This window comes from Solanum stenotomum, chromosome 7 (genome assembly GCF_019186545.1).
Source record: "Solanum stenotomum isolate F172 chromosome 7, ASM1918654v1, whole genome shotgun sequence".
Taxonomy (NCBI): domain Eukaryota; kingdom Viridiplantae; phylum Streptophyta; class Magnoliopsida; order Solanales; family Solanaceae; genus Solanum; species Solanum stenotomum.
The window spans coordinates 8,073,089-8,087,903 of NC_064288.1; the positions used below are offsets into that span (position 1 = coordinate 8,073,089).

Genomic DNA, 14,815 nt, shown 5'->3' on the forward strand with positions numbered 1-14,815 from the left:
CTATAACTTGTTCATACTGTCCTGATGTTTATGTGCAGAATCCAAAGGCTAAAATGAAAGTGTGAAACTATAATGGTACTTCAATATCTAAGCAATCAAAGTACAAAGTGACCAAAAGAAAGGTCCCTATAATAAGTTCCATAAACATATTAAATTGTGAAAGCAAGGTTTGTGCAATATCAAACTACATTGGGTATGTTGTTGTAAACATATTAACTTTATGTCTTGCGAATTTTAATGCACAAATTTTTTTCTTCTTCTCAACAATGGTGATTTTGAAGATATATCAACACATAAATTGAGTGACTTTATTGTTGTAAAAACAAAGTAAAATAACAACATTCTATAAAATTTCTTAATTTTTTTACAAAAACTTTATTTCATATTTTTTAAATGTGAGTAACCAATTTACTCAAATAGTGCGCCTACCATTTGGGTCATTGGGTGTGCTGAATGGCCAAGATCCAAAAATATAGTAGAAGGATGTTACACTTTTATTTATTTACCCTTGTTTTGATATTCTAAGTAATGTATCTACCTCAAAGAGGTTTTTGAGTGATTCGAATGGGTTTTACGATTCAATTATTTGATGTGAGATATTCGAATTGTTTTGATCAAGCAGAGAATTTAAGAAATAATGAAAGATTTGTAATATTTGTTAAAATATCTTATTCAAGTCATGCTAATACTTATTTTTAATTAAATTTTTTTACAATAAAATATTAATTAGGATTCGATAAAAATAAAATGAGGATGATGCTATCAAATAAATGACATTTTTTCTGTGATGGATCAAACAAGAAATGGCCTTATAAATTGACAATAATGAAATGCTTTTTTTAAAATTGAAATTCATAATGTTATTTGATAATTTTTTTTATAAATATATTGTGAGATATTTCACGGATCAAGAAGCAATTGGGCCCATTTGCCCAAAAACCCACGTTCAACGGAAGAAATAATAATTAATTGTACGATTTTTCGTGATTTTTTTTTATCCTTTAAATAATTTAATTTTTATTTTTGTCCTTAACTGAAACTTATGTATAGTATAAATAAAATATAGGGAAAAAAGATAAATATACTCCCGAACTATCGTAAATGGTATGCAGATACCCTCTGTTATACTTTTGGGACATTGGTGCCCCTGCCGTCCAATAACTAGAACATATATACCCTTTATACTAACGGATATATACGTGTCATAATCTTATCCATCGACCAACATTTATTAAATATTGGATTGATCGATAAGATTGCGCCACGTGTGCCTGTTTAGTCTTTCGTTAGAGTGAAGGACATATATGCTCTAGTTTTTGAACGACAGGGGCACCAATGTCCCAAAAATATGACAGAGGGTATTTGCATACCATTTACGATAGTTCGGAGGTATATTTGTCCTTTTCCCCTAAAATATAATACATACAAAGCTTTTTAATGAGATACTAATACATAAACATTCATTTTAAATCGATTCTAATTTATATATGCTCTTCAACTGTGAATGTGAAATTGTGAATAGATAGATAAACACTTTATTTTTGTATAAAATTGAACAAATATATAACTGCATTCTAATGAATAATTTGTGTCCTACATATTTAAAATCAAATTAAAGGACATATTTTTGTAAATTACGAGTATAATTTGAGAGATATTACGATATAAAAATATAAAATTTATATCTTGCAAAAATAAAAATAATTTGTCTAAAATCATGAGGAAAAAGGGATATGGAAATAACAGAAAAAGAACAAATAAATGGACCCAGATTGGTACTGCTCTCAAATTCCTCACATTCTGTTTCTCTGACTGAATCCTTATGGGTATGTCTCCTCTTTCTCTCTCTACATTTTTTCATTTCTTCTTACTTTAATTTCTGCTTCAGACTAGATTTGGACTGATTTTTCATGGTAAACTACAATTTTTTTTTAGAGTAAATTAGTAGATGTTAGTGTTTTGTTCACTCACATTTCTTAATAAAATCCTCAACTGGACTGTTATTGTGTAAATTCTTCTTTGCTTCCAATTTGATAATAGCTTCAAGTTGTGATAGACTGATACTATATGCTGTAACAATCAATTTTGATAATATTTGCTTAAAATTTTGGTTGACAAAATAAAAAGTATTTCATCTGGTGCAGAACCAAAACCAATTCATCAATATTAGTAATGACCTTTTTGATGTTATGAATTTTGACCCGATTTATAGGTGGTACTCACTCTATTTCAATTTATTTGTCTGGTTTTGAATTGACTCGGAGTTAAAGAAAATAAAGAAAGACATTTGAATCTTGTGGTTTTAAAGTACTAAAGATATGCAGAATGTATCAATAATCTTGTGATCTTAAATATGTCATGTGGAAATTTAGAATTAAGGAGTTGTCGAAAAAGAAGTAAAAACATTCTTTTTGAAATGGACTAAAAAGGAATTTAAGACGAACAAATTGAAACATGGGGGAGAGTATAAGTTGTTTACTTCAAGTATATTTGCCCTCCGTTAATAGTTTGAGTCTACTGTTTTTGAAGGTAGTGGGTGGACTTCTAACATGGATCTGCCTATGATTCTTGCAATTTATTTCCACGTTCAATTCATTCATCTGTTGCTTCCATTATGGTGTTTTACTCTAGTTGTTCTGCCTGTTGAAGAATTCTCGCCAAGGCAACTACCTCTTCCAACTCCTTTTGAGATATGTAGTGTTTGTTTTTGTATTTTTGCAGGACTTGACTAAGAATATGTGATCCACCAAGTTCTATATCTGACGCTGTCGTAACATTGCGTGCTGCTAATGGCAACTTCACCAATACAGTTGGTTGTGCATTCACGTTTGTTGAGCTATGGCAGTACTGAGTCAACCAAGTTGGTTCCTGCATCATCAGGTAACCGTGGTAAAATAGTATGCAGTCTAAGGAAGCTGGAATTGGAAGACATGAATTTCTCTGGCATAGGTCGAAATAATGACCAACAAGCTCCTAGGAGAGCTCATCGACGAAAAGCACTATCAGCATCGAGAATTTCGCTTGTTCCATCTGCAAAAAGGGTTCCCACTTACCTTTTCAGGACAGATATTGGTGGTCAAGTGAAAGTCTTGGTGGAAAAGACAAATGGAAAGTACAAAGTGCTTGTAGAAGTCTTGCCATTGGAGCTCTCAGATGCACATTCTGAGCTAGTTATGGTTTGGGGTCTTTTTAGATCTGAGGCTTCATGCTTTATGCCTCTGGATCTAAACAGACGTGGAGCAGATGGAAAAAGTAGTACTGTTGAAACACCATTTGTGCAAGGACCTTCAGGCAAGGTCACCGTTGAGCTGGATTTTGAAGAAAGTTTAGCCCCCTTCTATATCTCCTTCTATATGAAGTCACAACTAGTAACTGACATGAAAAACTCAGAAATCAGAAGCCACAGGAACACAAATTTTGTTGTACCAGTTGGTCTCAGTTCAGGGCATCCTGCTCCATTGGGTATTTCCTTTCAGCCAGATGGATCCGTGAATTTCGCTCTCTTCTCACGCAGTGCAAAAGGTGTAGTTTTGTGCTTGTATGATGACATATCAGTTGAAAAACCTTCTTTAGAGATTGATCTAGATCCTTATATTAATCGATCAGGCAATATTTGGCATGCTGCTTTAGATTGTTCTTTGCCATTTAAGACTTATGGTTATAGATGTAAGGCAGCTACTTCTGGGAAGGGAGAGCTGGTTCTTTTGGACCCATATGCTAAGGTGATAAGGCGTGTTATTCCTCGTCAGGGTGGGTCTGAGATACGTCCAAAATATCTTGGAGAACTATGCCTGGAACCTGGCTATGATTGGAGCGGTGATGTCCCTCCTAGCTTACCTATGGAGAAACTAATAATTTACCGCTTAAATGTGACTCAATTTACAAAGGACAAGTCCAGTAAGCTACCTGATGACCTTGCTGGAACTTTCTCTGGCATTAGCAAAAAATGGCACCATTTTAAAAATCTTGGTGTGAATGCAATGTTACTGGAGCCAATTTTCCCTTTTGATGAGCAGAAAGGACCCTATTTTCCGTGGCATTTCTTTTCCCCTGGAAATATGTATGGACCTTCTGGTGACCCTCTTTCTGTCATTAAATCTATGAAGGATATGGTTAAGAAATTACATGCTAACGGGATAGAGGTTTTTCTTGAAGTTGTTTTCACTCACACTGCAGAGGATGCACCTTTGATGAATGTTGATAACTTTTCATATTGCATAAAAGGTGGTCAGGATCTGAATATTCAAAATGCATTGAATTGCAATTACCCCATAGTCCAACAAATGATTTTGGACTGTCTCCGCCACTGGGTAATTGAGTTTCATATTGATGGTTTTGTTTTTGTTAACTCTTCTTCCTTGTTGAGAGGGTTCAATGGAGAGATTCTATCTCGTCCTCCATTAGTTGAAGCTATTGCCTTTGATCCTATCCTTTCAAAGGTCAAGATGATTGCAGATAATTGGAATCCATTAACCAATGATTCGAGGGAAAATTTATTCCCTCACTGGAGGAGATGGGCAGAGATAAATATGAGATTTTGTGATGACATTCGAGACTTCTTGAGAGGCGAGGGTCTTCTAAGCAATCTAGCAACACGACTTTGTGGAAGTGGGGATATCTTCGCAGGTGGACGAGGTCCTGCATTCTCTTTTAATTATATTGCCAGAAATTCTGGACTCACACTTGTTGACCTAGTTAGCTTCAGTAGTAATGAAGTGGCTTCAGAGCTAAGTTGGAACTGTGGACAAGAAGGCGCTACGACCAATAACATTGTCCTAGAGAGACGACTTAAACAAGTTCGTAATTTTCTGTTCATATTGTTCATTTCTCTAGGTGTACCAGTACTTAACATGGGAGACGAGTGTGGTCAGTCTTCAGGAGGTTCCCCTGCATATGATGCTCGAAAATCTTTGCGTTGGAATACTTTAAAAACTGGTTTTGGGACTCAGATTGCCCAGTTTATTTCATTCTTGAGTAATTTAAGAATGAGAAGAAGTGATCTTCTTCAAAAGAGAACCTTCTTGAAGGAAGAAAACATCCAGTGGCATGGGAGTGACCAATCTCCTCCGAAATGGGATGGCCCGTCTAGCAAATTCTTGGCTATGACTTTGAAGGCCGATGCTGAAGTCAGCCAGACATTAGTCTCTGATATCGTAGGTGACCTGTTTGTTGCTTTCAATGGTGCTGGTGATTCAGAGATTGTTATCCTTCCACCACCTCCAACAGATATGGTATGGCATCGTCTCGTTGACACAGCCCTCCCTTTCCCGGGGTTTTTCGATGAGAAGGGAACTCCAGTTGAAGATGAATTAGTTGCATATGAGATGAAGTCTCACAGCTGTTTGCTGTTTGAAGCTCAGAGACTAGCTGAAATAGATTCTAGCAAGAGAAAGAAACAGATTAGACTTTCTTCTAAGAGGCAATAGTTTGTAAAGCCCCTAAGTATATATATATGTTTAAATAAGAGGCTTTTTTTTCTGAATAAATAAGAAGACTTTACTGAGAATACTTGTATCTAAACATTTTCTTTTGCAGTTTCAAATATCTTAAGAGTTCTTATGTAAAAGATGTAAAGATTAGTGCCATTGTAGCTTTGTCAGCTGCAAGTTTTGTTGACATGATTGTATCCTCTACTGCTGAATAGAGCACCCACTCTGCATAGATTAGGCAGACATGCATTCCAGCCCGGCCCGTTTTAGTGGAGGGGCGTGCTATTTGTTTACATCCATTAGTTTATAAGGGATTTAATGCCGATTGTGATGGAGATCAAATGATTGTTCATCTACCATTATCCTTGGAGGGAGGCTCAAGTAGAAAACCAAGGCCGCTTAAATTTGAAATGCCTCAATAAGTGTTAGCTAGAGCAAGATTTCCTGGTACATACTCTCTCTGTCCCTAATTACTTGTCCACTTTTGAATTGACACACCTATTAAGAAAACAATGATTGACATAGTGAGTTTACCATTTTACCCCTATTAATTATGAAGTGGATGAATTAAAAACTTGAGATTTTCAAGAAGTTTTACATTTTTCAAAGTAATTAATTGAGGGTATAATAGGTAATTTTTTTTTAATCCTTTCTTGATTTGTCAAAATGGACAAGTAATCAGGGAAAGAGGGAGTAACAATTATATGTTCATCCACTGACTGTTACAGGACAATTTGCTACACCATTAAGAAGTCGTTTAGCTGAGTGTATAAGAATAATATTGAATAGGACATATTAGTAATGCTAACATTAGTTAAACTGAAGTCATTTCTTATGCACGATTTAATTTGATTTATTAAAAATAACACACATTTGCTTGAGTTCTGAAAAAGAAAAGTTGTTTACTAAAATACCTCCACAAATACAGTGAATAGGATGTTGAAAAGATTTTGCCAGGCAATCATGTCTTTTAACCATGCAACAAAAATCCTTACATTGCTAAAACCATGATTTGTCACCTACTAAACATACATAACATAACACCAAATAGTGTATACATAGATTGAAAAATGTACCAAACAAGGTATTAGTAAGACACGAAACTACTACATACATTATTATTCTTAATGTATCCTACCAAACAACCCCTAAATGTACACTTGGTAAAGCTTCAAATGCTATTCTTCCAGCTAATACATAGACACTCTTCTCGGCTGGGAAGGAGCAGAAGCACACAGTTTTTTTCCATGGGGAGGGGAAGGAAGGAGAAATGACAAAATTATCTTACATAAGATGTTATAACTTGGTGGCATGGAGTCGTCGTAACTATAATGGTAGTAGGAACCTCATGAACGGGACATATTATCGATGAACCTTCTGTGAACTTTTCTTCTCTAATGAGATTTCTATTCTGCCTATATTTCTAAATTGGGAAGAGGCAGCAACTTGACTACCACACCAAGTTGATGGCCAGATCCAAAAGACTTTCAACTTGATGTATTGCGCGTTGCTTCTCCTGTTGTTTCAATCTACTCGCGACTGATTCTGGATCAAGTCGTTGTGCTTCTAATGATTCTGTATATTCAGATCGCACCTCCTTTAACAGTTTGTCCACCTCTCTGACAAAATCTATCCTCAAAAGCATATCGTCAGCTTCCAAACTTGGTCTTAGGGGACCTTGATGCTAACAAGAAATGCAAAGAAAGTGAGAAAAGCAACTTTAGATGTCTTGACGTAACGAATTAATGCGCACATACCACATAGAGAGAAGTGAATGTAAATATCAGTTATCACACAAGTACAATCAGGTTTTGGATCTCATAGATTGATAGTACGAAGATGAACAGTTTATATCAAATCAGAAAAGCAATATGAACGAGTAAAAATGTACCGTGTCAATGTCGAAACCTGCAGGTACAAGAATGCTAAATGGGTCCTCTCGAGGAAATGTATCAACCATACGTTTTTTACATGCCTTGAGCCATCCTTCATTGTCTAGTCCACCATCATGCATATTCAGAAGATCATTCAGTAGTCTCATGGCAGGAGTTGCTTCCCGCTTCAAAATCTCTGTCTAAATGCAAGGCTAAAGGTGTTAGACAAGAAAAAACAATAAAGACAGAGAGAAAGCTGGGTATTTTTCCTGCATGATGAAAGATAAAACACGATTGTGTGACAGAGTCAGGAAAAGACATGAGTAAAAGCCTGAAATGTAAAGACAAACTAAAAAAGGAAGGACACGAGTGAGAGATAAAAATAAAGAGCAACTTTCACATATAGTAAGCATAAAAATCATATTTGTATGTTATAACTATAGTTTGCATAATTGCGCTCCATAGCAAATTTTATGTTTGCTATGGAGCTTTTGATTTGTATAATTCGCTACAAACATCCAATTTTATACGAATTGTTCAGTTTTGTATAAATTTATTTATACATTGTAATTTGTATAATAAGATCTGTATTTGTATAATTAGAAGTGTATAGGACGAAAATATATGTATTTGTATATACACTTTTCTCTCGCTTTATACAAACACAAACGCATTTTATACATTTTATACCGAAATGTATAAAATGGCCAATTGTATACCGAATCAGATGACAAAAGATAGGGGACGTTTGCTACGAATTACAATTAAAATAAACTATGACTATAACATTTAATTTGAATTAATAGTTTGCTATTTCATACAATTTTCCCAAAAATAATTAGTAAATCACATCTACTTGTCAATTCGTCAAAGATCAACAAATGGGTAAGATACTTATCAAAGCTGGATACTTGAGATGATGAGCATTTCCTTAAAATGACAGTTAACCACACAAAAGTTACTTTTGGCAGGCAGAGGGATACAACACATACGAAAAGAAAGGAAATTCAGTGGAACACTATCAAGGTTAAAATTACCAAGTATAATTGAGTTAAATGAAAATACAGGTGAGTTTTGGTCTAAAATCATCCCTCAAGTATAACCCAAACTTAGAGTACATTTTTATGATATAATCCCCAAATTTTGCAATAAACAACCTTATGTTAACTTATGTTAAAAAACTAACAGCTGAAATAAATACATACATGTGCCAAGCACATGACTTCCTCCCAAATCTCCATATACTGTACGGATTTCTTCATCTTCATAAACAATAGCCACAAAATGTTGGGACTCTTCTTTTATGTTTTTGTGCAGAAAAATAATCTGCTCCAATGGGTACAGCTATGAACTTTATACAATTTATCATACTATAGTACAGATGAGCCTTAGAGAACTAGGTAGAAGTCTACATAAGGATCAGGGGCACGATTTGGGAGGAAATCAATCGTACAATATATGGGGATTTGGGAGGAAGTCATGTGCTTGGCACATGTATTTATTTTAGCTGTTAGTTTTTTAACATAAGGATGTTTATTGCAAAGTTTGGGATAGTTAAAGGATGTTTTTGTTCATAATTATACCATAAGGATGTACCCCAGGTTTGAGTTATACTTGAGGGATGATTTTAGCCCAAACCCCTAAAAGAGTCGATGTTTTAAATAATTGATATCAAAGAAATACGAGTTTTTTGGCCAGGAGCGCGCTTCTACAGAAGACTGTTTTCACATACCTCAACTCGCCTGTACAAGAGATCAAGACTTCGAACTGCATCCTTCTCATCCTGGAATGCACAAAAAAGATATCTTACATGCATTAGATTTTTCTTTTGTTCCTTTTACTAAAGAGTTAGTGGTGAGGGCTCACTAAGCTACCACACATGGACTTCTAGAGGATATTCTATACAAGCACATAATTAGGAGGCTGCATAGTCTTCTATTACACCAAAGTATGAAAAAGACTTATTCCCATTTCCACACTGCCTATGCAACAGTACCATACTAATCAAACATTGACAGTGCATATGAAGGACTTAAAATACAAGAAGATGGAATCTAAAGGAATTGACAGAATCACAGAATTGTCAATGAGTGATGAAAAATACCTAATATTTTAATAATGCATGAAATATCATCCATGGTGCATTTCATCATCTAATTGTCACAGTAAGTCCTGTAAATTTTCTCATTTAAACTAGGCCATTTTATTTGGGGAAAACCTTGTGGAGATTCTGTTCCAAATTTGCTACTCTGTAGGAATGACAAATTTTGCAGCAGCCACCGCTTTCCATCTGAGCTCATGAACTAAAGAACATGCTAAAATGAATGTGACACTAATACTGATGACCAAAGGAGAATCCATTGCACAAACAAGCAAAAGCAAAGGAAATAGAACAGGGTAGCTGAGCTAGTCATAGAAAGGTAAGATAAGCCATAAAATGCTTACATCACGCCGAGCAAGATCAAGCCGATTCCATATGATCAATAGAACAAGTTCATCGAGTTCACCTTTTTCTGCAGCTTCCTCAATTTTCTGCACATAAACATCAAAACAAGATCCATACAAGAAACAATGTCCAATAAGAAAACTATCACAAAATTGGACTTTTGAAGAAAAAATCCCTAGGGCTTTGGTCTAGTTGTAAGAGAGAAACATGTGATGTGTGGTTTAGGCATATGTCACAGGTTCAAACCCTGTTATAAACAAAAGCTTGGTATTTAGGTGGAGAAAGGTAGAGTGGCGGGCCCATTATCCACCATGGCACCATCCAAACCTTGGTATTTCTCAGTCATCAAAAAAGAAAAATTGGAATAGACAGATAGATGTCATAAGAAAAGGATTTAATAAGAAGATGTTTATGTATTCTGTCACATCCAAGTAGCTAAAGTTCGTGTATAATGGATAGATAGATTTCACAAGCAAGAAGAGATCTAAAGGCTAAATTAACAACACGATAGATAACCATAACTCAGGAAAGATGTCCCTCAAGAGAAAGAAGGGTTGTTGGGGATCAATTCTGTAACCTACAGAAGGGAAAAGAAAGAAATCTATAGCTCCAAAACTGAACTCTTTTACTAATTTTCTCAAGGCCACATAAATCAACAGGATCAATAAATTAATTGTACAACTCTTAATTAGCAATTGACGAAAAAAAACTATATCCTTGAGAAATGAGGATTTTTGCTTCTAACTCTCTTGAAGGGGATACAAGGTAACAAGGGGTAGGTAAAGCTAAAAGATAACCCCCTTGCTACCAGTTTGCTTACTAAGACATCAGTATGGCCAAAGAGAATAATTTCTTCTTTTCGAAAAAAGGAGAAAGAAAAAGACAAAGCAATTAGTGATTTTCTTGTTTGTATTAACACCAGCTCCGCAACAACTTTGACATTGTTCAGATTCTCCTAGACTGGGTATTTAAGCCAAATACTTAACAAGGTACAATGTTAATGTTCTCATAAAGGCTAAAATCCAACTATTCTAGAAAACAAATACAGTTGCATCACAGGGAAAGCCTCATACACCTTGTGTATATTGTCTATATCCAACCAGAAATAAATAAGAATACACATTAACAATAAAAGTTGTTCACCTCTTCCACTTCTTCAGCTGATCTAATGAAGCTGGCAACCAATTTCTTGGCCTTTACAAGATCTTCTTCTGGATAATCTTTCAATCGCAATCCAATTTCACGATATTCATCTATCTTTTCCTCCTCTTCCTCTTCCTCCTGTTGACGTCGTCTATGCAATTCCTTAGTCTTTTCCCTTTGTTTAGCTTGCCATTCCTATAAGAGAAAGCTTAGCACCAACTTCCAGAGCATGCTAACAGTATTAACCTTCCTTTTTGATTATACATTGCTCCCTCTACAATAATTTATACTCCATTACAGTATTACTCCCTCCGTCTCAATTTATGTGAAGGTATTTGACTAGGCACGATGTTAAACTTGTGGTCTTAAACTAAAAATAGGTAGAATGTACCACAATGCTCTTTAATCTTGTGGTGTGCCGGAAGTTAGAATTAAAGAGTTGTCAAAAAAACGTACAAGTTCTTTTTAAAACGGATTAAAAGGAAAGTAAGACAGACAAATTGAAACGAAGGGTTACTTCAAAAGACTTGAGAGCACTAAAATTAGAATCTTTTGACCCTCGTAACCTTATCTTCTACCCTTTTGCAAGAATCAAACTAGAAACCAGTAATCCAAACAAAATTATTACGGGGAATGTTAGAAGCTCAGTTGGTAGGGGTTTGATTCCCTGGCTTCCCTACCCTAATTTTGGATAATTTACTGGTGACAGATGGGAAAAATATGCTCAAACATCAAAAATGAAACAGACCCAGAAACAATAAGAGGCAAAAAAAGAACATACATCATCATAAAATTCCTTTGGAAGTCCATAAAGGTCCTTCTCTTCAATCCCCTTGCTTCGCAATGCTAAAAATTGAAACTTTTCAGATTTTATCAATCATTTAACCTCAAAATTGAAAAAAAAAAAACTAGGAAAAGATTAAAGTGGAGCTGACTGACCTGTGGTGGATGGATATTTGATTGAATTAAAAGTTGAAGTTGCTGAGAGAGAAGAAGTTGAAGGAAAAGAATGAGGGAAAACAGTGGCAGTGCATGTTAATCCTAGAGCTATTGACTCCATTTTCTTGCTGCCTAAAATGGGTGTTCCCTAAAACCCCAGATAAATCCTCTCCATTTTTATGTATTTATATATTCTTTTAATATTTTTTATGTATATTTAATTACAAAATTAGTAACTAAGAAGAAATAACAAGTTTATGTTAATTTTTACTTGTCCAATATTCCCCGTTTCTAATTACTTGTCCACTTTTTCTTTTTTAGTTGTCTCTAATTACTTATCTATTTTGACAAATTAAGAAAAAATAACTTTTTTTTACCTATTATACCCCAAATTAATTATTTTGCAAAAGGTAAAACTTCTTGAAAATCTTAAGTTTTTTTAATTCATCTACTTAATAATTAATAGGGATAAAATAATAAACGTAATATCTCAATCATTAGTTTTTTAATAGGTGTGTCAATTCAAAATTGAACAAGTAATTAGAGACAAAAGAAATATTTAACGTGACATACTTATTAAGTAATACTCTCTTTTTCTCTTTTACTTGTGTAATATTTTAAAAATATTTTTTTCGATTGTTTGTCACTTTTAACCTATCAAAAAAAGAAAGATAAATGCCTACTTATGCACACCCAAAATTGAAGAACATAAATGACAATGAACGCCAAATTAAAAAACACATTTAAATATTATGCCTAAATTTTATACTTAGGGCCTGTTTGGTCATGCGATATGGTATCATGATATGGAATCATGAGATGAAATTGAAGTTTTGTTTGTACATGCGATATGAAATTTTTGTGTTGTATATTTTCTCATAAACATAAAAATCCCATAAGTCGTAAAACTATTAAAATAACCCCAATTGTTTATTCAATCTTATCAAATAAACAAGAAATTATAAAATCGCATAATAAATTATTGCAAAGCTATTCGTTCTCCACTTAAGTAATTGTTTTATCTAACTTTAATTTAATAAAAAAAATTGAACATAAATTATAGTGTAATAGTCTTTAATATAATTCTCCCACATAGTACGGACAATTTCCTCACGCTGAACTTGCATTTCTTGATCATGTGACCGAGAAGACGAACATTGTTACTTTGATCCATTTGTTGGTCAATATCATCCGCAACTATATTTTCATGCTCATAGACCATAAATATTTCATCACTTTAACAATCGGTTGGTGTGAGTTAAAGTGACTATATGTTGGTGAGAATAGTAAATTTTATGTCGGTGAGAATAATAAATTTTTAAAAGTAATGATGTGATTATAAATTTTATTTACATATGAAATAAATGATTAATTAGTAGATATAAATATGAGGTTGTTTTAACAAAATATAAACTTGTAGATCAATTTTTGTATTAAAATATCTCAAATCATGATATGAAATTACCATATCATGATTTTTTGAGAATATGGAATCACATCTCATGATATGGAATCATGAGATGGAATCAGCATAAAATTGCATGTCCAAATGCTGATTCCATATCGCATGGCCAAACGCCTACTTAATTTACCAAATTAAACAAGTAAAATCACGAATTTTTGGAATAGGAGACCAAGGAAGTAATATATTTATTTTTGATCTATCTCATTATACTTTGGCTTTGACCCAATTCTAAGTCCTTTTTTTTTTGGGTTTTGCATGATAGGGTTTTTGTTTTTGATCATCACCAGGCAATTATCATAAGTATTAAAATCAGTATCAAAGATTATGTGATAACTTTCCCAAAATTGCTTGGCTATAAGACAATGGATGAGAATATGGCTGAGGGATTCGGGATTAATGTTGCAAATAGGACAAATGTTATCATTGCTAATGTTGAGGGTTTGAAGATACAATTTTGAGGGATTTCTATTATGGGAGCATTGCCACATGAAGTACTTGATTTTATTGAGTGTCTATAGATCTTAAATCCATTGGAAGGTGTAATTGTTGGGATCTGTAGGTTGCAGCATTTTTCGGAGGGAGGTTGTGGTAAGGAGACCGTTAGAGTTTAGGGTCCAGATGGGAAAATCTGATCCTGAATGAGTATCAAGAGGAATTTGGTAGATGCGATCTGTCACGTTCGTCGGGATAGGAAAGGAACAGTTGTCGAGATTCCAACTACCATTGATAATGAGATTAACCACTTTCATATCAGTTTCATTCTTATTGATGGGGCCTTCGATGAGGGACCTAAGATTGTTGTTTGGAGGGATCCAATTATGATGCCAGATGTTAACTCTATTTCCATCAGTGAGCACCCACCTAATACCTTTATTACAAGTCTTCCACCATTTAAGAATGTTTTTCCAAATAAAGGAACCTCCTTTGGTAGGTTTATTTCTTTTGTAGTATTTAGTGAGCATATAGTTTGCCCAGACACCGAGCCTAGGACGAGCCTCCAAGCTAAGCTACCTAACATGGCGTTATTCTTATGCTCCGCTTTAATAAGGTGCAGACCTCCTTCTTCTTTGGGTTTGGTTATTTGGGACCAACTAAGGTAGTGCATTTTTCTCTTAACGGCAGTACTACCCCAAATGAAATCTCACTGAACTTTGTCGATTCTCTTAAGGGTGAAGCTAGGCAATTTAAAGTAAGGCATATGGTATGTAGGAATGACATTGAGAGTACTCTTTGCCAAGGTAATTCGTCCAGCTAAGGTGAGAAAATGCACTTTCCAGCCCGCCAATCGACTGGTCATATTATCTAGGATGCAATTAAAGTCTATATAGGTGGGATTTCGATTAAAAATGGGATATCCAAGATACTCTCCAAACTCCGTAGAGGTCTCTATACCAAATAAGTCTCTAACAAGTTTGGGGAATATGGGAGGGCAATTCTTGGAAAAAATAGCTTTAGACTTCTTTTGGTTAATAGTTTCCCCAGAAAGCGTACAAAATAGATTTAGGCATTGGTGCATGTT

General features: G+C 34.5%; 2 protein-coding genes across 2 annotated transcripts; one reads left to right on the forward strand and one right to left on the reverse strand.

The window, feature by feature from the left end:
• The first annotated feature begins 1,723 nt into the window (after positions 1 to 1,723).
• On the forward strand, positions 1,724 to 5,544 carry LOC125870504 (isoamylase 2, chloroplastic). The gene is made up of 2 exons (XM_049550950.1): positions 1,724 to 1,826; positions 2,722 to 5,544. The coding sequence occupies exon 2, from the start codon at positions 2,790 to 2,792 to the stop codon at positions 5,424 to 5,426; it is 2,637 nt and encodes an 878-aa protein (XP_049406907.1). The 5' UTR covers positions 1,724 to 1,826; positions 2,722 to 2,789; the 3' UTR covers positions 5,427 to 5,544.
• Positions 5,545 to 6,449: 905 nt separating this feature from the next.
• LOC125871312 (protein PALE CRESS, chloroplastic) lies at positions 6,450 to 12,001 on the reverse strand. Its single transcript, XM_049551902.1, has 7 exons — positions 11,832 to 12,001; positions 11,674 to 11,738; positions 10,893 to 11,087; positions 9,749 to 9,835; positions 9,036 to 9,086; positions 7,321 to 7,503; positions 6,450 to 7,113 (listed from the first exon to the last, which is right to left on the reverse strand). Exons 1-7 carry the CDS (start codon positions 11,950 to 11,952, stop codon positions 6,880 to 6,882), a joined length of 936 nt encoding a protein of 311 aa, XP_049407859.1. The 5' UTR covers positions 11,953 to 12,001; the 3' UTR covers positions 6,450 to 6,879.
• Positions 12,002 to 14,815: the final 2,814 nt, after the last annotated feature.

Excerpts from the sequence above, each read along its gene's own strand:
- LOC125870504 (XM_049550950.1), top strand. The coding sequence starts at position 2,790 with ATGGCAACTTCACCAATACAGTTGGTTGTGCATTCACGTTTGTTGAGC.
- LOC125871312 (XM_049551902.1), bottom strand. The coding sequence starts at position 11,952 with ATGGAGTCAATAGCTCTAGGATTAACATGCACTGCCACTGTTTTCCCT. Across the intron at positions 9,836-10,892 it reads CAGCTGAAGAAGTGGAAGAG|AAAATTGAGGAAGCTGCAGA; the intron begins GTGAACAACTTT and ends GTTTATGTGCAG. Across the intron at positions 7,504-9,035 it reads TCTTGTACAGGCGAGTTGAG|ACAGAGATTTTGAAGCGGGA; the intron begins GTATGTGAAAAC and ends CCTTGCATTTAG.